This window comes from Fusarium falciforme, chromosome 1 (assembly GCF_026873545.1).
Source record: "Fusarium falciforme chromosome 1, complete sequence".
Lineage (NCBI taxonomy): Eukaryota > Fungi > Ascomycota > Sordariomycetes > Hypocreales > Nectriaceae > Fusarium > Fusarium falciforme.
In genome coordinates, this window is record NC_070544.1 from 1,390,603 (window position 1) to 1,412,781 (window position 22,179).

General features: G+C 53.1%; 6 protein-coding genes across 6 annotated transcripts; 3 read left to right on the plus strand and 3 right to left on the minus strand.

The window, feature by feature from the left end:
* Window positions 1-1,192: 1,192 nt before the first annotated feature.
* NCS54_00035600 (AA-permease domain-containing protein) lies at window positions 1,193-2,947 on the plus strand (the record flags this gene model as incomplete). Its single annotated transcript, XM_053146009.1, has 2 exons — window positions 1,193-1,704; window positions 1,762-2,947. The coding sequence occupies 2 exons, from the start codon at window positions 1,193-1,195 to the stop codon at window positions 2,945-2,947; spliced, it is 1,698 nt and encodes a 565-aa protein (XP_053001984.1).
* Window positions 2,948-4,012: 1,065 nt separating this feature from the next.
* Window positions 4,013-5,529, minus strand: NCS54_00035700 (Hypothetical protein; the record flags this gene model as incomplete). The annotated part of the gene is made up of 2 exons (XM_053146010.1): window positions 4,013-5,308; window positions 5,368-5,529. 2 exons carry the CDS (start codon window positions 5,527-5,529, stop codon window positions 4,013-4,015), a joined length of 1,458 nt encoding a protein of 485 aa, XP_053001985.1.
* A 270-nt stretch (window positions 5,530-5,799) lies between these two features.
* Window positions 5,800-6,354, minus strand: NCS54_00035800 (Hypothetical protein; the record flags this gene model as incomplete). Its single annotated transcript, XM_053146011.1, has 1 exon — window positions 5,800-6,354. One exon carries the CDS (start codon window positions 6,352-6,354, stop codon window positions 5,800-5,802), a length of 555 nt encoding a protein of 184 aa, XP_053001986.1.
* A 445-nt stretch (window positions 6,355-6,799) lies between these two features.
* Window positions 6,800-7,603, minus strand: NCS54_00035900 (Hypothetical protein; the record flags this gene model as incomplete). The annotated part of the gene is made up of 5 exons (XM_053146012.1): window positions 7,464-7,603; window positions 7,287-7,401; window positions 7,171-7,236; window positions 6,998-7,120; window positions 6,800-6,943 (listed from the first exon to the last, which is right to left on the minus strand). The coding sequence occupies exons 1-5, from the start codon at window positions 7,496-7,498 to the stop codon at window positions 6,800-6,802; spliced, it is 483 nt and encodes a 160-aa protein (XP_053001987.1). The 5' UTR covers window positions 7,499-7,603.
* A 216-nt stretch (window positions 7,604-7,819) lies between these two features.
* NCS54_00036000 (Hypothetical protein) lies at window positions 7,820-9,976 on the plus strand (the record flags this gene model as incomplete). Its single annotated transcript, XM_053146013.1, has 1 exon — window positions 7,820-9,976. The coding sequence occupies one exon, from the start codon at window positions 7,820-7,822 to the stop codon at window positions 9,974-9,976; it is 2,157 nt and encodes a 718-aa protein (XP_053001988.1).
* A 1,301-nt stretch (window positions 9,977-11,277) lies between these two features.
* NCS54_00036100 (Glycerophosphocholine phosphodiesterase) lies at window positions 11,278-14,979 on the plus strand (the record flags this gene model as incomplete). Its single annotated transcript, XM_053146014.1, has 4 exons — window positions 11,278-11,294; window positions 11,362-11,480; window positions 11,545-14,732; window positions 14,788-14,979. 4 exons carry the CDS (start codon window positions 11,278-11,280, stop codon window positions 14,977-14,979), a joined length of 3,516 nt encoding a protein of 1,171 aa, XP_053001989.1.
* Window positions 14,980-22,179: the final 7,200 nt, after the last annotated feature.

Consider the following 22,179-nt stretch of genomic DNA (forward strand, 5'->3'; position numbering starts at 1 on the left):
GAATTCAGACAGATTTAGCTGTATTTCCCTTACTAATTTGTCCCTTGGCTTGGCAGGTCAACCAAATCGCGTGGAAGGATAACGCCCTCGTGCTCTTCCTGACTTCTGTATTCAAGGGCGATGAACGCGTCAACCGGAAGAGGAAGAGGCCAAATACAATAGAAGCCCGGGCACGGCCGATATAGCGTTTTTTTGGTAAGGAAGCTGTGAAGCAATTCGAGATTCCTTCTATTGCTGCTACTTATAACGACGAAATGAATCATATGGACCGAGGAGACCAACTGAGGGCATCGCTAGGCTATGATCACCGCGTTCGTCGGGGCCCTTGGCAGGCTCTAGCCTGGACCTTCTTATTTGACATTGCCCTCATCAACAGCTATCTTCTTCAACTTCACGGCAGCCCAAGTTGGAAGAGATACAAGTCGCAAGAGGCGTGGCGAGGCTGCCTTGTAGATGCCCTCATCGCGACCTTCAGTCCCGATTTTCATGGAAGGAAGAGATACAGGGCCGGCAACGAAGACCTCAATCACCCGGGCCATAAGCTCAGCTATCGAGGCCGCACCAAGCGCTCTGCCTGTCACGCCTGTCAGGGCCATCGCTGTGGTGTTGTGAGGTCACAAGCAAAAGAGAAGGCGTTGGGGGAGATTGACGGGAACAGGGGGAAAAGGAAGGTGCCCAAATTAAGGTACGGCTGTGAGCTTTGCAATGTTGCACTATGTAACTCATCGTACTGCTTTGACTTATATCACCATAGAATTTAGGTGGGAAAAGAAGTACCTCTCGTAAGCTCCATTTTGATTGGATCAAACCCCTGTCCGGTACGCGTTGGGAGCCTTCGCGCACTCAAAGAGATAAAGAGAAAGAACCAAACGGGGAGTCCGGCTGGAGGAAATCCTTGTAGTATCATGAATGACCAGGGTCTGGGCCTCGACTCTGTTTGGTGCAACCTTCTTTTACCCCAGGCTCTGGGGAAGCGGAGACACACTTGTGGATAGGCTTGGATCTGCGGGGGAGGAGATTTCGAGTCAGTCTAGTCCATTGTCCCGGGACTGATTAGAGGGATGGCTCATGTCTTGTCATGGACATTTAAACCCAGCCGTACCCCGACCGTTTTACTACTCTCTCTTGCTGATCATCACTCCTCTCTTCTCCCCTTCTCTATCTCTTGTTGAACCTACTTCGTCTCCATATCATGGACACCTACGACGAGAAACCCCCCGTCGACGCGTCGAGCATCGCCGACACCAAGCTCGAACCACAGACCACAACCGGTGGTGGCAGCGTCCTCAATGGCAGCGTCACATACACGAGCCAGCTACACCGTCGTCTCGGTAACCGTCAGATCCAACTCATCGCCATCGGAGGCTCCATTGGCACGGCCGTCTTCGTCTCCATCGGCACAGGTCTAGCCCACGGAGGCCCTGCGAGTCTGCTGCTGGCCTATACCTTGTACTCGTGCATGGTGGGCCTGGTCAACAACTCCATGGCCGAGATGGCGACGTTTATGCCTGTGTCTGGTGCTTTTATTCGCATGGCTGGTCGCTGGGTTGACGAGTCGTTTGGTTTCATGGTTGGCTGGAACTTCTTCCTCTACGAAGCCCTCCTGGTCCCCTTTGAAATCTCGGCCCTCAATGTCGTCTTGAAATTCTGGAGAGATGATATACCCGTTGCTGTTGTTGTAGCTGCTTGCATCGTACTTTATGGGTGAGTCTTTTCTATCCTTTCCTACCGTGACATCGCCTGCTAACTTGTTCATCCAAGTGTCATCAACGTCGGCGCCGTTAGATGGTTCGGCGAAGCTGAATTCTGGCTTTCCCTCGGAAAGGTCCTCCTCTTCTTCATCCTCTTCTTTTTCACATTCATCACAATGGTAGGAGGAAATCCAGCCAAAGATGCGTATGGATTCAGACACTGGCAGAATCCAGGGGCTTTTGCCGAGTATATCACCACTGGCGACCTCGGACGTTTCGAAGGCTTTCTGGGTTCACTTTGGATTGCAGCTTTCACAGTTGTGGGCCCCGAGTATGTGTCTATGATCGCAGGAGAGGCCAAGCTGCCTCGTCGATACCTTAAGAACGCCTTCAAGACCACCTACATCCGGTTCGGCATCTTCTTTATCCTCTCGGCCGTCTGCGTTGGCATTGTTCTCCCCTATAACGACTCTACCCTTGTTGGTATTGTCAGCGGAACTGGTGAGGGTGCTGGAACCGGAGCTGCCTCTCCCTATGTCATTGCCATGGGTAACCTTGGCATTGGAGTCCTACCTCACATCACCAACGCCCTCTTGGTGTCCAGCATCTTCTCAGCTGGAAACGCCCTGACATACTATGGCACTCGAAGTCTTTACGGTCTGGCTCTTGAGGGCCAAGCCCCTAGATTTCTTCTCAAGTGCACGTCTTTCGGTCTGCCCATCTACTGTCTGGGAATCGTCATGCTGTTCCCCTTCTTGGCATTCCTGGCCGTCTCAAACGATTCTGTCGTCGTCCTCACATGGCTCACAAACATCATTACTGCGGCCCAAATCATCGACCACATCGTCATCTCAGTCACTTACATCTTCTTCTACAACGCCTGCAAAGCTCAGGGCCTCGACCGCAAGACCCTCCCCTACTGTGGCTGGTTCCAGCCCTACGGATCCTATATCTCGGCCATCTTCCTGACCTGCGTCGTCTGCGTGTACGGCTACAGCGTCTTCTTACCCGGCAACTTCACCGTTGACGGCTTCTTCACATATTACACCATGGTGCTGGTTGCGCCCATCACATTTTTCGGCTGGAAGTTTACCAAGAAGACCAAGTTTGTCAAGGCCTCTGAGGCTGACCTCGTGTGGGAGAAGCCGCAGATTGACGCCTACGAGGCTTCGTTTGAGGAGGTTCCTGTTGGTTTCTGGGTGGAGATCGTTCAGATGTTTGGATTAATGAGGAACAAGCAGGCCACTGTTGTTTGAGAGCATCTCTTTCTAACCACTCCACAACTTTATATAACCATCAGTTTTTGCTTTGAATGGATTGAATTCATATTTTACTCTTCATCGGTAACCTGCATTAAACTTGACCTAACTAAATGATACATCAAACGCGCGTAAAACTCTAGGAGGGAAAGGCTAGGAGTCTAATGGTCCCTTTCTCCGTTTTCTATGATGAAAGAGTTCCTGAAATTAATACTGACTTAATTTTGAATATGAATTACTTTTCCAGTATGGGTTATTTTATCCTTATCACAGACTGGTTCGGAACCGGTTGTCTCAATGACATTGGACAAGATATATCACAAGTCTTGTTCTTATAGCTGATCTTAGGCTCTCTTAGTTTCAATTTCTTCTCAATGGTCAACTGACAACGAGATGAGAAGGCTGTTCAGCTCTTCAAGCATTGGTTTGGTTATTCCGGCGTGAGTTAGGAATCCCTAAACAAGCTGATATTCAGGAGATCATCTTCGATAATGAAGAGATTCCACTGAGTACGCCCTTCCTGGCAACTATTCTGTTAACTAGGTATATCATAGAAATCTTGGAGCAGCAGAAAAAGCTGCAAGGTGCAACCGTGTCTCTTCTAATAATTGCAACTCTGACTCGCATGATAGATATGCGTCACAGACATGTTGCTACAAGTTGCTGAAACTTGAGCTCTTCTTGCAAGGGAGAAGCACACTCGAAGTATCTTGGTTTCAAGTTGAGAGGTTCTATTCACATGCTACGAAAATATGTAAGTTGGTGGGATAGGGTTCAGCCAGGTGACCTTTGATCTAACTACCCTACTCTCTTGAGACAATCAAGTCAGGTGCGCGGGAATGCACATCACGTAATGAGTACATACATCCATTATTATGCCAAGTGATGTGCATCTATCTTGGTTTTGCCGTGATTCTGTCTGGCCGCGACACCCAGGTTTGCTCTGGCAGCAGTTGAGTCACAATAAGCAAAGTCGGTATCAGTGAATTAACTCGTTAAACTTTTACTCATTGCGTCGTCTATACTCTGGAATTTCTAAAATTGGGAACCTCTTGCCCACTGCTACCTTTGCTCCGTCTCCTTCTTTGCTTCCTCCTCCTTCTTATCTCCATCCTTCTCCTCCTCCTTCTCACCATAGTTCTCTAGCTTCATGTCCTTAAGACCAAGCTCCTCCTCCTCCTCGTCTGTGCGGGTGTAGTTCTCACGGTGGATGCTGGGGTCAGGCTTTGGCGGGTCTACCAGGGGCTGGACGTAGCTGCTGGCGAAGGGATCGGTGAGGATGATGGTGAAGGGCTTCTCTCCCCGGATCGCGGTATCGAGGCCGTCGAAGAACTCATCCCACTGGCTCTTCTCCTCGGCAGCGAGAGAGTCACCACCCTGGCCAGAGCCGTCGGCCTCAAAGATCTGGGAGTGGAGGTCGTTGCGGACCTGGGTCAAGAGACCCTCAACGGTGGTGAAGCGACCACCAAGGGTACCGGGGTTGACCTGGAGCTTAAGCTCGGGGCACTCAAGCGCACATGTCTCACTCTTGAGAATGTCACGGCCAAGATCGGCACTATCCTTGACATCGAGAACGATCTTCTCACCCAGCTCAGGGATCTCACCACCAGTCTTGACATCGTTGGACCGGTAACCGCAGTCATCGCACACGGTCGACATGAGAACCACTTGCTTGAAGTGGGGAATGTCAACCATCTTCATGTGTGTAGTGCAAGGGTGCATGCAGCCGGGGCATGTGGCAGGGAAGCTGTAGACCTCGTTGGGGATGATTTCGCCATCAGCAGTCAAGCCAGGGTTTTGGTGCTCTTGGCCGGCGCTGGGGTCGGAGTCGGAGAGACCCAATGCAGCGTTCTGCTCGGGAGTTCGGGCATACTCGTGCTTCTCCCACTTGCCCACACCGTCCTTCAGGTCGGGAGCAATGAAAGAGTTTCCAGCAGGGTCGTCGACCCAGACACGGAAGGGGAACGAGTCGCCAAGCAGCATGGCACGGCCCTTGGCGATGATCTCGGCGACCTTGATGTACACCTCGGGAGCCTGCTCCTTTCGCGCCTCTTGTCCCAGCTCGAGATCATCAATGACAGTCGTCAAAAGACCCTCGACATTTGTCAGCTGGCCGCGGCCAGCGGGAATCTCGAGGTCCAGCTCGATAAACTTGACGGTGGCAGTATCCGACTTGACAACCTGTCGCGCAAAGTCGGCGAGGGCAGTCAAGCGCAGCTCGTAGTGTGTGCCCTTGGGCTGGACGGTTCCAGCAGCCTGGATCTCGTTGTTCTGAAAGTTGCAGTGTTCGCAGGAAAAGGACATGATGACAATTTCGCGGAAGTAGGGGATCGCGGTAAGGAGCATTCGGGTCATGCCCTAGAAGCATGCGTTAGTATCTGATCTTTGCGCAAGGCTCGAGAGAGATTTCGACTCACATTCTTGCCGCAGTTCATGCAAAGCGACTCAATTTCTTCAACAGCCCGCTCGTCGTCGTCATGTTGTTCGCCATCGGCAGTAGGCGCAAGGTTCTTGACCTTGTTGCCGATGGTCTCAAAGAACTCCTGAGGAGTCTGCTTGTTCACGTCGTCGGTCGTCATTGTTGTTCGGCTCGAATCGTGACTCTTTGCAAAAGCGTGTTGGGTCCTGATCCGATGGAGGGGTTCATGAAATTTTTGGAGGGGCAACTGAAATGCCCAAGCCACAGTGGGTGGGCGGTGGTTATGTCATGGGGCTGCAGCGCAGAGTTTTGGTGGGCGCAGGCGCTAGAATCTTCGGGATGCTCTGCGTCGCGGCCTGACTGAGCGAGGCGGGCCTAGATTCATCCGTGGCGACTTGTTATCACGGGCTCTGTCTGGTTGACAACATGATCATTTCATGAAATGAGCGAGACTGAGCGGGTTGGTTGGTTGCTGTTTTTGCCCTGACAGAAGCGCCTGCAGCCCGGCCTTCCGATTCTTGGCCCTCTTCTTGCTGCTAGCATTTGCAGTTGGCTTAAGTAGCTCGGGAGCAACAGGTTTCTTAACCTTGGATTGGGTCGCAGCCTTGCGTCGTGTGGCAGGTCCCGGAGGTGGAAGCGATATCTTTGTCTCCTGTTGGCAGCTATTGCAGTGAAAAACTTTGCAAGGGCCTGAAGGCTGAGGGACCTCAGGGGTTGATTTGGTTGACTTGGCGCCCTCGGCCTTTCTTCGAATGGCTTTTCGCGCGTCAACCTTTAGAGTAGCTCCCTGGCCTGGGATCATGATTAGACCACATCTGCCACATACATGTTGGCGTTGAACATCGGATGGCGGGATCCCTTGCTGGAAGAGGAGCTGACCGCGAACGCTCATGAGGTGCGCTGAGGTTTCTGGAGCTGTCATGCGGAGGAGGTGTGCTGCATCGGTGAGGAAGTCGACCGTTCCTGGAAGCTCAGAAAGAGCCATTGTTTCTTGAGGTTGAGGATTGCACAATCTCTCGGAGAATATTGTCTTTGAATGTTGTCGAAGTTTGAAGTTGTCGCTGCTTCAGCAGAACCTTTGCGGACACACACGCTTTGACGTGAAGGCGATCCGATTTAGAAAGTGGGTCTGCTGAGATCACCCAACCCCATTGGCTCTTCCTCCCTTGCACACAACCACAAGCTTCATCAGGCAAGGAACATGGTACTATAAACCAACTTCGCACTTCAAAGACTCTCAAGTGTGGCTTCTCATCTAATGTTGATTCATTTTAAGAGCCATAAACTCGGCTCCATTTTCTCTTGCGACTTTGTTCAAAACTCCGTCCCCAACTAAGCCTTCGCCCGTTTGTTCAACACCCCAAACCACAACCTCACCCAAAAACATCAACCCCTACGCCAACTCAACTGCTCAGAAGCGACAAGTAACTTTAGGCACGACGAATTTCCCACTTGATCTCGTTGATGCTGACCTCTTCATTCGCCTTTTCGTCGTAGTCGAACCACTCACCGTCCACCAAGTCAATGTCGTTGAACTTGGTGTTGGTTTCGGCACCATCTGCCAGCCACTCGCCCTGCAGATCATGTTAGTCGACATCATAATATAAGAGGGCTGAATGTTTACTCACCTCGGCCTTGAATTCGGTGAATTCGAGTCCTCGGCAGTCAAACTCGATGATCTTCTGAGCCTTCGCCGGCTCACTCTGTTCGTAGGGGGCTGGTGCAGCCTTGATGGATGCCGACGACTCTCGCTGGGATCGTGTTAGATGAAGAGGCAATAAGAGTGTATGGAAATGATTACCTTGCAGTTTTTGCACTTCCAGACGAAGTTGGCCTCTCCTCTACTTCCACTCATCTCATTGGTTTCCTAGGGGTGATGAGTAGTTACTCAAGAAGCTAAGACGAGTCAAGACATACAAATCGGTTCACGCCAACATGGTTTGCGTGGACCTCACGACAAGAAGTACACTGGACCTTGAACATGTACCAGAAAGGGTTGTCTTGAGTGTCGTCAGGGCGCAAGTTGGTAACCCTGTCATTGCCCCTCATCAGCGAAGCTCAGTTGGGTTGCGTCCACAAGCTTGTCTGGCGTACCCTTGCAACTCGGCGGTGAGATAGAGAGCGAACATGTTGAGAGGTATGAGCAGATCAGTAACAACAAAAAACAGAAATGAACTAAGCAGCAAGATGGAATATCGCAGAGTGTGTTGAGCACAGAGAACAAAATCCAGCTGCGTCAGGTTCCAAGTGACGAAGGTGGGGTGGTGGGGTGTGCGAATAGCAGTCGGAGGGCCGTCGGGAGACCTTCACGTGATCTGGATAATCGAACCATCCGTGACTGGCCAATTTCTTGCTTCCGGATCCGCGAAACACCTCAATTGAACGATAGCCGTCAGCCCACGCCTCAATCACCCTCAAGCGATGTCTTGACCGAAAATCGCATTTCCATCATGCAGACTCTATGGTCGAGAGCCGGCCAGGCTCACCGCTGCGGATGCCGGGTCTGCGAAACCGCCGTCAGCGCCCTCGGCCGACGGGTGACGACTGCCTCTCGACCACGCAAAGTCACCTTTGCCGATATCTTTACAGCATGCTACAGCTCCATGTTTGCGACCGCAGCTGTCGTCGATGCCGTGAAGAAGGAGGACCGCAGGCAAGACTTGGATCGCCAATTGGAGGAGACGCGGCGGGAATTGGCCGAGCTTCAGATGCTCCGAACCCTCGAGACGAAGCGAATTACAACCAACCTTACCCAAAAGGATGAACTGAGCCTCAGCCAGATGGATGTTCTATGGCAATCTCTCAAGGATATCTACACGAACCGACCGTATATGAAAGAGATCGACAAGCCTGTTACCATACGCGTTTCCGAGTTTTTGAACCGCCTGCAAGCCGACTATTATCAATGCCCGGATGAAGCAGCAATGCTTGCTCTGAGGCAGACAGACTACGAACGCCTTGAGCAAGCTATAAAGGACGAGGAGATTGATCAATTTCTTCCTCACCGAACTCCGTTAAACCAGAAACATCTTCACAACGACTCTCGGACAATTGTTCATCTTGTCACACAACTCCTGGACCGCGCTGCTGCTCACGACAAATCAACATCCTCCAGCCCCAGCTACTATGAGGCTCGCCATTTGGCGTACGAGGGCGTCTCTTATACTTTCGACTCGATCGACCCTGCCAGAGCTAGGAGAAACCGAATCACCTTGAACCGACGACTCAGAGAAGTGGTTGATTCCCCCGATCTCAGGCTAAAGGAAAAAGTTGGCAGGGTGTGCTACAATTTGCTTGTGTCGGCGTACCCAGCTGATATGCACACGCTCAACACCTTAATTGTTGCCTTTGACAAGCAAGGGCACAAGTATATTTCCGAGGCCCTGGTCAACTCATTCTTCTACTACCGACGCGTCCAGCCAACGCCATCTACTTTCGTGGCAATCTTGAACCACTACAAGAACTCCCAGAACCATGGAAGGTTCCTTCGCGCTCTTGCGTGCCTTACTGGCCTTGATACAGAAACGGGAGCCAAACTGGGTCGCAGACATGTCACTGACACTGCCCCACCCAAGGCAAAAAGAATGAGTAACAAGACATCTACCCAAACAGGTGATTGGATCTGGGGGCACGCACCTCTTACCAAGCCTATCATCGAGGCAGTGATTGATGGTCTTCTTCATTTCAAGTTATTCGACCAGGCTGCACTCTTCTTCGTGTCATGCATGAAGGCCAACGTTGTGCTTGGCACGAACACGATCAAGCAATTGTTTGACGAGTGCATCCTCGCTCTTGACTGGAAGGCTGCTGTGCGTCTGATTCAAGGCTTCACGAATTGCCCAAACACATGGCAATCCATGCTGATGAATCGTAACGAGAGCACTACCTATCTCATCAGCCGGCTGCATGTCCTCCTTGACCTTGTTGGTCTGAGAACTTCTGGTGGTCAAGTGTCCGAGTCAACTCTGGATAACCTGTCCATCTCAACTCAGGGATTCCGCCAGTTTCTGGAGGCTCTAGCGACGGTCGACTCTACTTCACAACTTCAGCTACAGAGCTCAACAACTCAGCTCGTCCACTCTTCAGAGAGCAGGTTGCTACAAATAGAGGCTCTCTGGAAGGAGGTGGCTTTTGTGGAAAGGACAACGCGCTCTATTGAGAGTAAACTCCTCTATCCAGATTTCAGCCCCCAGTTCCGCGAGTCAATGGCTCTGCACATTGGAAACACGGCAACCAAGCAGACATTGAAGCTCAATCAGGAGCTGATTGGTTTTCTGTCACAACTCTCGATCTCGAGGCGTGTGCTGGAGGCGGTGATGGAGTGCGAGGGTTTTCCGAGCAACAACAGGGCTGATGGGGCAGCCAAGAAGCAGAAGAAGTCAAGGAAGAATCAGGCTAAAAACCAGGCCAAGGCATGGCTTCGCGATCAGAAGACAGCCGTCGTTCTTCCAGAACCGATAGCAATGTCGGCTGGGCGGATAAGCAGAACGCCTGGACAGTTTGGGCCAGCACATTTGAGGGCGAGGCCAAGGAGGCTGATCACATGGCCAGTACCGGATCAGCGACCGGCATATCTGGAGCAGGGGCAGTGGGCGGGATTGGTTTGAGCGGACAAAAGACGGAGATGGGCGACCCCTCTCGTTTGTACATTGATTGTCGAGGGAAGTTGATATGGCATTTGAGCCGCATTGGATGTAAACTTAGCTACACGTGGCTGGGTAGACGTTACCCAGCATACATATGAATGACTTTTCTTGTATCAACACCTGCCAACCAGCTTAACTCGCATTGCCTTGCGAAACCCTTGAATTGATTACCTCGGCACCTGCGCCTACCACGAGCAGATCCCTTGATTACCTACCTAGATGGTCCCCCGCAGCCGGAGGCGCCGCCCTCGCCGCCACCAGCGTCCAGGGTCACGAGCAATCGTGGTACGGCACAGTGGATTTGACACGACAAAGGGCTCTCTGGGACATGGCGGTCTGCAGTCTCACGGGGCATAGTTTCTATAGTAAGTTTCCTCGTCAGCTAGCACTGTATCGCAGGTCCCAGCCTCCCTCTCTGACAGGTTCCCGGCTGAAGATATGGACCCTCCAAGGGTCACGATGCGCCCTGGGCTAGGAGTCGAGTGGATGCTCCTCGACTCGCCGTCATCCAGTCACGAGGGATGGAGGGTCCACGGGGCCAATTGGATTGGCAGGATGGACTCCAGCGGAGCTAGGGGCACGCCCTCCCCCCTCGCACCCTTCCAGAGTTTGGAGTTTGTATCTCAGTGGAAAGGTACCGCCGTGAGCCCTGGAGCCTGGAAGATGGAGTCCAGTACTTCCCCCACATGGAGTTCATCCCAAACAAGTGGAAAGGGCTCCAGCTGTTCCCATTTTCACAATCCAACCCACGAATTGTTTTGCTTTCTCCAAGGCAATGTCGGCTTAACAAAAAATCTGTCTGGATCCTGGGCTCGTCTTCCTCCTCTTCCCTCCTCCATCTCACTTTGTCCCTCTCGAGCTGTGTCGCGAGATCGAGGACGAAGACTGTTGCCGTACGCCGATGGATTATACGTCACAAGCTCCATCCTCTCTTATCGAAGCCACCGGATATTCTTGATCACTACCGGACGTTGGCTTGACATCATTGTACTGCGCGGCACTGCGACGGTTCAGTTCAGCATTACAAAGACATTTGTCCATTGGCGAGCTGTTTTGAAGCACGAGCTTCGTCTGGGAACTTCCATTGTCCCAGCCGGACTACCCTGGGGGCGAATCGCCGGAACTCTTATCACAACGGCCTTCGCCTTCCAACTTGACGCGACTCATTGCTCCTGATCGCAAAAGCTTTCATTTTCTTCTCTCACTCTCTGGCGCAGGTTTGAGTCTCGACGCGAAAGAGTACCCCCATCAACCTTTGCAGCATGAAGTTTGGCAGAAAGTGAGTCCTCGTATCAGCCAGCGAATCAGCGCCGCAGCTCAGCTCAGCTCGCTCACCACTCACGCAGCCTACCGCGCAATCAGGTCCCCGAATGGGCGTCCTCGTACATCAACTACAAGGGCCTCAAGAAACTGGTAAAGGCTGCAGCAGAAAAGGCCAGGAATGGAGAAAAGGTGGACCCTGCAGGTGGGCGGCTTTGACGACTCTCTTTGTGTCGCTCCCTGAGCCTCTCCCCTAACTCCCCATGCAGAATTCTTTTTCGCCCTTGACCGAAACCTCGAAGATGTCGACTTTTTCTACAACAAGAAACTCGCTGAATCCTGCCGCCGCCTGAACCTCCTCTACAACCGCTATGGCCGCACCCCCGATGTCGTCTCTACTCTCGACCAAGATGAGGTTGAGGAAGTTATGGGCGCTCTCCTCGAGCTGAGAAGCCAGCTGCGCAACCTGCAGTGGTTTGGTGAGATTAACCGCAGAGGCTTTGTCAAGATCACAAAGAAGCTTGACAAAAAGGTCCCGGACCTTGTAACACAGCACCCTTACATTTCAACCAAGGTTGATCCAAAGCCTTTTGCCAAGGAGGCAAACACGGCGAGGCTCTTGACTGAAATCAACAAGTGGATGTCTGTTTTGGCCGAGGCCCAGACTTTTGACGATGCCATGTCTGACCACTCAACTCGCTCTCTGGGTCGCGCATCAACGAAAGGACTGCTAAACCTGCCACAGGCGCAGCTTGACGCGCTTGATCAGGCGGTCCGGAACGATGATGTTGCAGCACTCGAGGCTGGCCTCAAGGAGAGCAATGTGAGCCCTGAAGATGGCTCAAAGCCACTCCTCTTGAACCTCCTTCAGCGATCCATCTCTGCACGGGCGAAAGCATCTATCGCCTTCCTGCTCTCTAATATCAAGACCCTCGATGAACCAGATGACATCAATGGTCGCAACTGTATTCATCGCCTTGTCATTCATATTGGCCGCACAAAGTCGAACCCCGGAGACCAGGAATCAAAGTCCTACCCTGTGCCTGCAGGCTCTCAGTTTAGCAACAAACATATCCAGGCTGGATTTTCTGCAACCGGTGCCAAAGCACTCAACACAAAAGAAAGCCAACTTCTTGGCAAGGACGATGAAGTTGTGCAGCTCTTCATTTATCTCCTTGATCAGCTGCGCCCAGAACAGCGAGTTGCGCTCAAGAGCCGTGACTCCTTCGGGCGAATGCCGCTTCACTACGCTGCCCAATTCGGATTCGTGGTGGTCTGTCAAATCATCATGGCCAAGATGCAGGAGTGGAATCAGTTCAATGTCAAGGATGGCATTGACACGCCTGAGTGGCAGGATCATGACGGTTGTGCTCCGCTTCACCTCAGTGTTGTTGGAGGTCACCCTTTGACAACTCAAGCTCTCTTGCAGGGTGAAAACTGGCAGGGGAGCAGCGAGTCAAAGGCTGAGATTCGCAAGTCCATCTCCAAATCAGGAGCTGTCCTGGCTCTTGCCACAAAATCCAACTACAGCACCATCGTGCAGATGCTGGTTGATGCCGGCGTTGACCTCAACTGGAGAGACAAGACTAATGAGACTGCTCTTCATGTTGCAGCCCGATTTGGCCACGCTGAGTGTGCTCGAATCATTATCAAGGGCACCGAGCTCCAAAAGGGAGACCTTGAGGCCACGGAGAACACGTATGCATGGACTCCTCTCCATGTTGCGGCTGTGGACGGCAAGCTCAACGTGGCTGAGCTTCTTGTCGAGGCTGGAGCCGATACCACACGCATAGACTCCTCCGGCTGGACCGCTAGAGAGCATGCTGCCTTGAGAGGCCACATGGATATCGCAAGACTCCTTGCGGTCGACACAGTTGAGGATGAGCCTCCATCCCGACCTGTCGAGACCTTGCAGCCAACTCCCTCAGAGATGTCGTCCATCGATGAGCGGCGCTCCAATGGCGCCTCAAGCGTGTCGCGGTCCCCTGAGGCCGTCAAGAGTTTTGGTCACCGTTACCTAACGGATGAGAGCCTTGTTCTCGTGAGCTTGGGGTCTATGGACATGCGGAAGAATGTTGAGCCAGTGAGCTTGGATCGCATCCCGCTCACTGAAGCTCATAATACCCAACTCGACACTGCCTTGTCGATCGTCGTGGCCGCTACTGGAGCCCAGGGTGAGCCGACGATTATCGATCTCCCGGTGCACGACAACATCGCCACGGAGCCTATTGTTTTCATGACAAAAGACGCCACCAAGGTGAAGCTCCTCTTCGACATTGTTCCTACCTACTCTGGCAACAACCAGAACAAGGTTGGACGAGCCGTGGCTCTCTTGTCTTCTGTGAAGCCGACATTGGGGTCTCGAAGAATGAATCTGCAAGGCGATGTTTGCGTTCCTATCATGTCCAGCAGTTTGGATGTTATCGGAACCGTCAACTTCAACTTCCTGGTCATTACCCCATTCCATCACCCCAATATGGAGGTTACCTCAAGACAGACCTACTGGAAGAAGATGTCATCAACCATGATTATCGGCCATCGAGGACTGGGCAAGAACCTCACATCCAACAAGTCCCTTCAGCTTGGCGAGAATACCCTGCCCTCCTTTATTGCTGCGGCCAACCTTGGCGCTCAGTACGTCGAGTTTGACGTTCAGCTTACCAAAGATCACGTCCCCGTCATCTACCACGATTTCCTCGTCAGCGAGACAGGCATTGACGCTCCTGTTCATACGTTGACCCTGGAGCAGTTTCTGCACATCAACCCTGACACTCGTCGGGAACCTCGTCACACTTCTTCGACGAAGCCTGTGGCTGAGGGCGAACCTGGTGGCTTCCGAGCGCGTAGCAATAGTCTTGCGCCGACACGCTCGCAGTCGATGGGTTTCGCTGGCAGTGGGCTACAGGACATGGACGAGCGCATGAAGCATACCCGTGACTTCAAGTCCAAGGGCTTCAAGGCCAACTCCAGGGGCAACTTCATCCAAGCCCCCTTTGCCACCCTGGAGGACCTCTTCCGCAAGCTGCCGGAAAACATCGGGTTCAATATAGAGATGAAGTACCCCATGTTGCACGAGAGCGAGGAACACGAGATGGACACTTATGCCGTGGAACTCAACTCGTTCTGTGACACGGTTCTTTCCAAGGTATACGACCTGGCTGGTGAACGACACATCATCTTCAGCTCTTTCAACCCCGATATTTGTCTTTGCCTGAGCTACAAGCAACCGTCCATCCCCATCCTCTTCCTCACAGACGCGGGCTGCTGCGAAGTTTGCGACGTTCGTGCCTCGTCCCTCCAAGAGGCTATTCGCTTTGCAAGCCGCTGGAACTTGCTCGGCATTGTTTCCGCCGCCGAGCCCTTCATCAACAGTCCCCGTCTGGTTAAGGTTGTGAAGGAGAACGGAATCGTGTGCTTCAGCTACGGCACGTTGAACAATGATCCTCTGATGGTTCAGGTAGGTGGCTTCGTCCTTATCTACGAGTAGCAACAGTAGCTGACATTTTCTGTAGCGTCAAGTCAAGCAGGGCATTGATGCCGTCATTGTTGACAGCGTCCTCGCCATCAGAAAGGGTCTCACGAGTGGAGAGACTCCGTCGGAGTCATCTGTCAACGGCGAGGCGGAAACGAATGGCTCTCTCAAGCCTGACCATTTGCTCAAGGAGCGGCTAGAGGAGTTGACCGTCAACGGCGCTGGACCTTGAGCAAAACAGAATCAAGGTTAGAGTTGGCTATTGTTGGATGTTGCTAGGGAAGAGCATTGGCATGAAAGAGTTGACTTTCAACATGGACCTCCCGAGGAGACTGTTGTTCAACCATCACGGGACTGGAGATTACCTATCTAGATTTGCTATTTGGCGAGCCTCAAGACGATTCCTTCTTGAGGTATAAGGGGGACAAGACGGGATGTCTGACTGACCTCTCTGTTATTACCCCATTCAATACAATCAAGCAAGCGATGACAACTGCGAAAAGTCGAGCCAAGACAGAGACAAGACTAAACTCACAAGTCCATCTCGCCTATGCGACGTGATGCTGCCGCCGTTGGGCTCGACCTTCTGATCGTCACCGTCTAGACAAGGGTTCACAACGGGCGGCACTCCCGTCGTACGATTCTGCAATGCCATAACGTCATGTCTCAGGGTGCCATTCGTTTCCCAGGGTACTTCCTTAAACGAAGCCGCCCGAAGGGAATACCACGCTCAGCCAAAGGGACCACACGCGCAACAGGGGCAAAGCCGATTGTGAATTTACTCTCCTTGGCTATCAAGATCATCAAGTTGACCCCTTCTCCATGCTAGCTGTGGTATTAGTCGCGCCAAGTTTCCACAGCTGGGCTAGGGGAGGGAGGGTCAGTAAGTCACCTGGGCTGCAAGCGAGTCCCCGGGACTGGGGGGGCAAAGGCAAGCCAAGGCCATGAGGTTGCTTGTCTCAGGCCTCTGATACAAGCCGGCCAGAGGAGTTGCTGGATACGGGTTGCACCCCCAAGAGAGGAAGCGGGAAACCTCTTTTTGGAATGGATTTGTTTCAGTCGCTTGCCAATTGCGGTTCCGCGTAGATGGGTGAATTGAACTTTGTGGTTCCTCAATGTTTCACAAGTTGTGCGACATAACTGAACACTGCAGCGAGGAGCGTGTCGTGTCTCAGGGTTTCCGTTACCCGGGGGGGCAAGAAGGGTTGGCTACCTAGTTAGTTCCCTATCTGGGCCTGATAATCAACAAGTAGTAAAGCTTGCGAGCGCGGAATGACCCGTGTGCTGAGGGCAAGTTAGCCTCGCCTACCTATGTACAGTTGAGAAGTGATAGCTCGCCCCTGTACTTGAGTGGACTTCCTTGCACCTCGTCAAGCTCCCATTTTCAAGCCCCCCAGCTGAATGCAAGTAGACACAGCCAGGCGTCAAGGCGCCAGTTGGAACGTCGAGTTGAGTGTTGAAAAGGACAAGGGACAGGGGGGCTTTCGGGCGAAAGGCGTGCAGTGCAGTCATCCCGTCAAGTTGGATGTTCTGTCGACCTCCAAAAAGCAAAAGTTGGCATGAGTTGCTTCTGACAAGTCAAACTGTCAAACACGGGTAGCAGGGTGCAGCCGTCGGAAAGTGGCCCACGGCGGGTCCCCTCTGTAGGTACGACGTACGCACAGAGGGAGGCAGTAATTAGCAGCTGAAGCCCTGCCTGTATCCGGGGGGGGGACTCGAGGCTAAGAGTGAGTGGCGAGGGCTCTCTTGGTGTGACTGACGGAGAGACCTAACAGATATCATAATCGACGACTTGAAGCGGTGACAAGGGGCGACAGGGGGGGTTCTGAAGAAGCACCACTACCATCACACATCCACACACTCCCGAGATTTCCCCCGCAAAAAAGAAAAAAGCAAAGAAAACGCGAGGAAGCATGGGAAACATGGGCGAGGCGGGGTCCCGAGTTGCGACGAACGGGAACAAAGCAAGACCTGAATTGACTTGCTTGTGATTGTAACTGTTGCTTCCCCCTCCTTCACGGCCAGGAACCTATCATGACTCCTCGTCAAGGATCCCGTTGGTGGCGGACGTAGTCTAGCGGTTCCGCAGCAGGGCAAGGAGCAAGATCCAGAAAAAGGCAAGCAATGAGACGGACGGTCAAGTTTGTTGCTTCCATAGCTTGCCAGGGGAGGGGGGAGGGGATGGGATACGAACTTGGCCGGACCGTCATGATAGGCGCTGACACGACCGAGAGTGCGAGGGCTAGCCGTCTAGTTCCCTGCGGTGTAACAGAAAACATGGGCTTCTGTGACAAAAGAGATCCGCGGCCGGGATACAATGCACGTTGGAAGGATTGCCGCAACTCTCAGGGCTGCCAGGCGTGCTGTGGAGGAGACATGCCCCGGTCGAGTCCAGTCGAGGCCAGAGTTTGCTTTTCTTTTTCCTTCTTTTTTTTCTCCCACTTGGCCATTCATGCATGCGTGACGCTCCAGAACAAGGGGGGACAACTGGCTGAGCTTTTGCTTAGATCCGGGGGAGTACGTACTGGGACAAGCTGGGCTCTTGTCATATATCATATTTTGCGGAGGAAGGGGGGAAGCCCGCCAGAAGGACCAAGGAAAACCCCAACGGGCAAGCTTCGCTGCCGTATGACAGCACTAACTACTGCGCAGTAGACGGCGGAGCGGCACGATGCTGGTTTCTGAGTCCGGGGCATCTTGGTGACTGAGGCGGCGCCGTTTGATGCGCAGCTAGAGAGTGAGCGAGCGAGAGAGTTGAGTGGAAGAAGCTGCAGAGCGAAGGCTGACTGGTAGGTATATCCAAAACCCTGCTCATGGGGGTATTTCTCCGACCACTCGAGGGAGGCTGGTCAACGGCGTCGTAACCATGAAGGTTGTCGAAAGTGCAAAATCATCTGGACAAGTGTCGGCCCGGGACCTCAACTCTAGATAAACGATTATCAGTTTCCAAGTGATATCGCCAACGATACTCCTTTGCAACCTCTAACGTAGTTCGGGCATTCCCCGACAGAGATGTTCAGCCAGATGCAAGGGATCCCACAGCCATGGTAGAGGGAGCGTCCATCTCATCGCATCGCAAGCCGTTGCTTTTTCTTGTGTTCCCCCAGCTTTTCTTTTTCCCTCGTCCAACTTCCTTTTTCCTCCAGCCTCTTTCCTGTTGTTCTCCGTGACGGGAAATAGGCTGCTTTCTTTTTCCACGGTTCGTTTCCCGTCTAGCAACTCTTGGCTCGCACAACTTTGTACTCGGGTGTGTTTGCAACAACGGAGGCAAATGCCGATGACGCGACTCGCACCCACGAGGACGGCACGAGAAAGACACCCAAGTTCCAGTGGAGGCCTGAAAAAGAAAAGGTAGATCGATGAGATCGATTCCCATCAACAGATACCGTATGGGCATGCGGGGTGCAGCTTCGAAACTGTTGGCACCCTCAAGACGATGGTTGGAGAGCGATAGAGTCGAAGCGCTCTGTTTGAGGGTGAGTGCCAACTGTTCAACATGAAACACGCGATAAGGCCGCCGTTAGCTGAGGAGAGTGAGCCGCTGGCGCCATTTCTGTCTGGCTCTGCCTCAAATCAAGTCAAGTCTCTCACCAAGCTCAACTGCTTTCCGCTGAGGGTCGGTCGGCTTCTCAACCACTCACCAGCTGTTGTCAACGACAAGACTGTGCCCAAACCACAACCAAGACAACCAGACGAAATCATGGCTTGAGTGAATCCCCACCGTTCCCCGCCATCGCGCCATTTAGACCATCAACGAGACGATGCCCACCACCCACTGGACCCCCAACCCGTTGTCTCTGTGTCGGTTGGGGGCTTTGCTGGGCAACGTGCTGTGAGGATAGCCGCGACACGCTGCAATGATCCTCCGCTGACTGTTGTGACATCAAGCTTTGAGTGAGATGCCGGTACGTTATCGTTCGAGAGCAAGACGGTGGGGATGTCATCCTCTTGGACTCCGGGCGGCGGGGCGGCGGCATGACTCGTTGGTCTTGGCCGCGCCCTAGCTCAACAGGACAAGGCTTGCAAGGGTCGAGGGGGTGAGGCCAGAGGGACCCGCCTGCAACGTTCTCCACGGCTGCCAGGGGAGGGGACCCTCCAGCTTGAGTGAGACTGGACTCGGCCGATTGCTCGCCGGGATGCAACAGCAGAGCGGCCGGCTAGCACACTGACGCTGTCCACTGTCCACAGCCCGCCCTGAGGCCGAGGCAGGGAGACGACCTGCCCTTGTATCGAGATGCCGCGCTAAGCCAGCATGTCGTGTCGTGCCAAATTCTCCTCCCATCAGAGTTCTGAACCGTTGCCCGTTGTGCCTGTAACTTTCACAAGGCAGAGGGAATGACTCGGAGATGTGCACGTCGACCCTGGCTTGAAACGTCTTGGACTTCATTTCCAGCTCTTTCCCGGCGCTCTCATGTCAGCTCATCAAAACACAAGAAGCCTCGCTCCTTTGTGTCCCGTGGATGTCAGAGTTTTGCCATGTCCGTCTCTTGACCTCGATGGGGCCATCATTAGCATCGACCGGGTTGCCAGGGCCGCGCATAATAATGATTTCCCGCTCTGGCCGCGGTCTCTGCACCGGTCCCAGCGCCAACGCTGCCCAGAGCTGCCTGTGCCACCGTCGACGCTTCATCAAGTGCTGTAGGTATATGTACGTTGTTCAGAGGCCGTCAACCATCGCCACTTGTTCCACTCCATGAGAGGGTCGATCCGCCAGTAGTACAGAATAGTCGGTGACAGCTGTCCCCTACGGACCGCTCCTCAGCGGTCCGCGTCTTTGGTTGAGCCGGTTCCATATTTCCTGCCGCGGCTGTTTTCAACTCGGTTTGCCGGTGCCTTGTCTAGTTTCAACACGATGATGGAAATGGGGCTGGTTGAATTATTCCAAGCCTTGGGCGCTGGTCTCGAATCTCTCCTCCACTCGGGGCTGCGATACCTGGCGCAAAGTGCAGTTGATGACGAGTCCATGGCTTGCTTCTAATGCGCAACGATGGAGCGAATTGCATCTTGTGCCTTGCCCCGAGCTGACCGGTTGAGATGAATTCAGATCCCAGTTCTGCAGCCCCCATATCCATACATGTGCGTAGAGCGGCGAGTACGACGTTTCACCTGCAAAGCTCGGAGAATTTTCTGCCCTGATGCTCGCTGTACGTACGTCAGCCCATGCATCTTGTATTGTACCTCGCAGATTACATACACGAGCCTTTCACTTGCAGTCAGGCACATCCGGCAGCACAGCCCCGTGAGGTCTGCAGGTCTCTGCTGCTCGTTCATCTCCTTGGTCGTAAAGAGACCTGGCGCTGAAGATCTCTGGATCCCGCCCGTAGGTGGAGTTCTGAAGTTCCTGGTTGTTGGGTTGTGGTCAGTTCAGAGTGGTATGTATGTGTGTCAGAACAGTCAGTTATCAACTGGCGTCGGAAGAAACGTGACGGGCTGTCACTTCTTTGTGACACCTGATTGAACCGTAGTCGCCGAGATGTCTGGCAACCCTGAAGGGTTCAGCCCAACAAGGATCATTATCCTTCCATGGAATGCCATGCCAGATGAAAGTCAGGATTGACGAGATGCCGCATCTGATACCGGCATTTGTTTCTGTGCCATCTCGAGGCGATCGAGGCCTCCAGTGATCGGCTTCGACCCCGGTTTTCGGTTCCATTCGCCCACAGTCAAGCTTGCTAGTAAGCCTCGACGAGAGCCCGACGTCGTATCGACATTACCATCTCAGCCGCCCTACCGCCTCTCCTTCGTCTCTCTCAACACAATGTCGGCTGCTGTCACATCCAGACGGATCGGGAACTCTGTGATCCAATCTTGGGAGCCGACCGCGAGGATCGTCCCCACCTGACAGTTCGGCTATGACCACTAGTTTGGTTCAGCTCAATCCCTTGCCGTTGCACCTGTCAGGGCCGGCACGATTCAGACACCGGCATCAAGATAACTAATAACAAGGACTGGTATAATGCAGTTTGCAATGCGACCTCGCTAACTTAGCGAAGCCGGCTCCAGTTCTTTGAAGTCGACAATGGCAGCGCCGGCGAGGCTCCAGGCACGCACCAATCACGGCGCTACCCGTTCGCTATACTGTCTCCATTGCCTGTGCGGAACAACTCCGTTCACCTTGGTACCTCGGCGTTGCATCGTGGATTCCTAGAGGCATTAATGCCAGTTCAGTGAGTCCTTGGAGGTGCACCTGATCGGCCCTCAGTACAATGAGTAGCATGGCCTTTGGGGCACCACTTCTCCTGAGGGTTCTTGTGCTTGTGACCATCTGTCTTGTCAAGTGACGTTGCTGTTTTCGAAAACGGATATAAGCGCAGCCTGGCATGTAAACCTTGTAACCCAATTCAGTTTCCCCGACATGCTCGATGAGACAAACAACGTCAATGCTAAAGCCTGACAAGATAGGAATGTCGTGATTTAGTTTGTGGAACCAATGGCCTGGTCGCGATGAAGATATGCCACAGGTAAACACGGGGCAATCGTTCAAGTTGTCCATGGTCAGGGTCAAGAAGCATGGACAAGCCGGAGACGTTAGTGTCAAGAGCGAGTCAAGTAGTTTGTACTGTCAGCCTAGTCCCTCATCATCATACGAAGCGAACTCCTCGAAATAGCAAGGAGTCCGCTTCCGCCCTCATGATCCCGGGAATGACAAGGCTTCTCGCGTACACATGGCCAAGAAACCAGTGGCCCGTGCCTGGACGGATCTGATGGAGGTGTGTGGTGGGTTCCGGGATGTGCTGTTCGTGGAAACAGAAGGGTTGGGTGAACATGAGATTTTTCTCAGGTGAGGTCCGTAGTAGCGTCATCGTCGGTAATTAGCAAGGGGAGTTTGCTGTAAATGGTATTAGAGTTGACCAACAGGCTTTGGGCTTGGTGGTTACGAGACCACGTTCTCAGCCATGGCAGAACCGTTGGTACGACACTGTCAAATGTCAATAAGCGGTCTTAGCCACTTTGCTCGTCCCTATTCTCCTCTTGGGCGTTTTGGCTGGTCCTTGGCATATGAAATTTTGACGTAAAACCTCGAACGTGCAACAGCGTTGTGAATGCAGGCTGAGGCGGGCCCTGGCTGAACGTGCCAGATTTCAGTCTGAGGGTTCAGGCTGGCTAATGGTCTGATCTGAGTACCCGTTTCAACGGCTGCTTCCGATTGGCGTGAGCAGGTGTGGCACGTGGCAGCCATTGCTAAATCGACCATTGTTTTGAGCTGGTCTCAGGTCAGATCATGGGAGGGACGACTGTAGGGCCAGAGAAGCGTAGGGCAGGACAGGACAGGGCAGGGCAGGGCAGGGCTGGGTGACGTACAGACAGCAAGCAAGCACTTTGGTCGAGTGTGTGTTCTTCGATCAAGAAGCTTGGCCAGGCTCAGATCTGACCATGCAAACATATTTGCTTCTTTCCACGATTGGCGACGTCTGGCCGCACCCATACCATA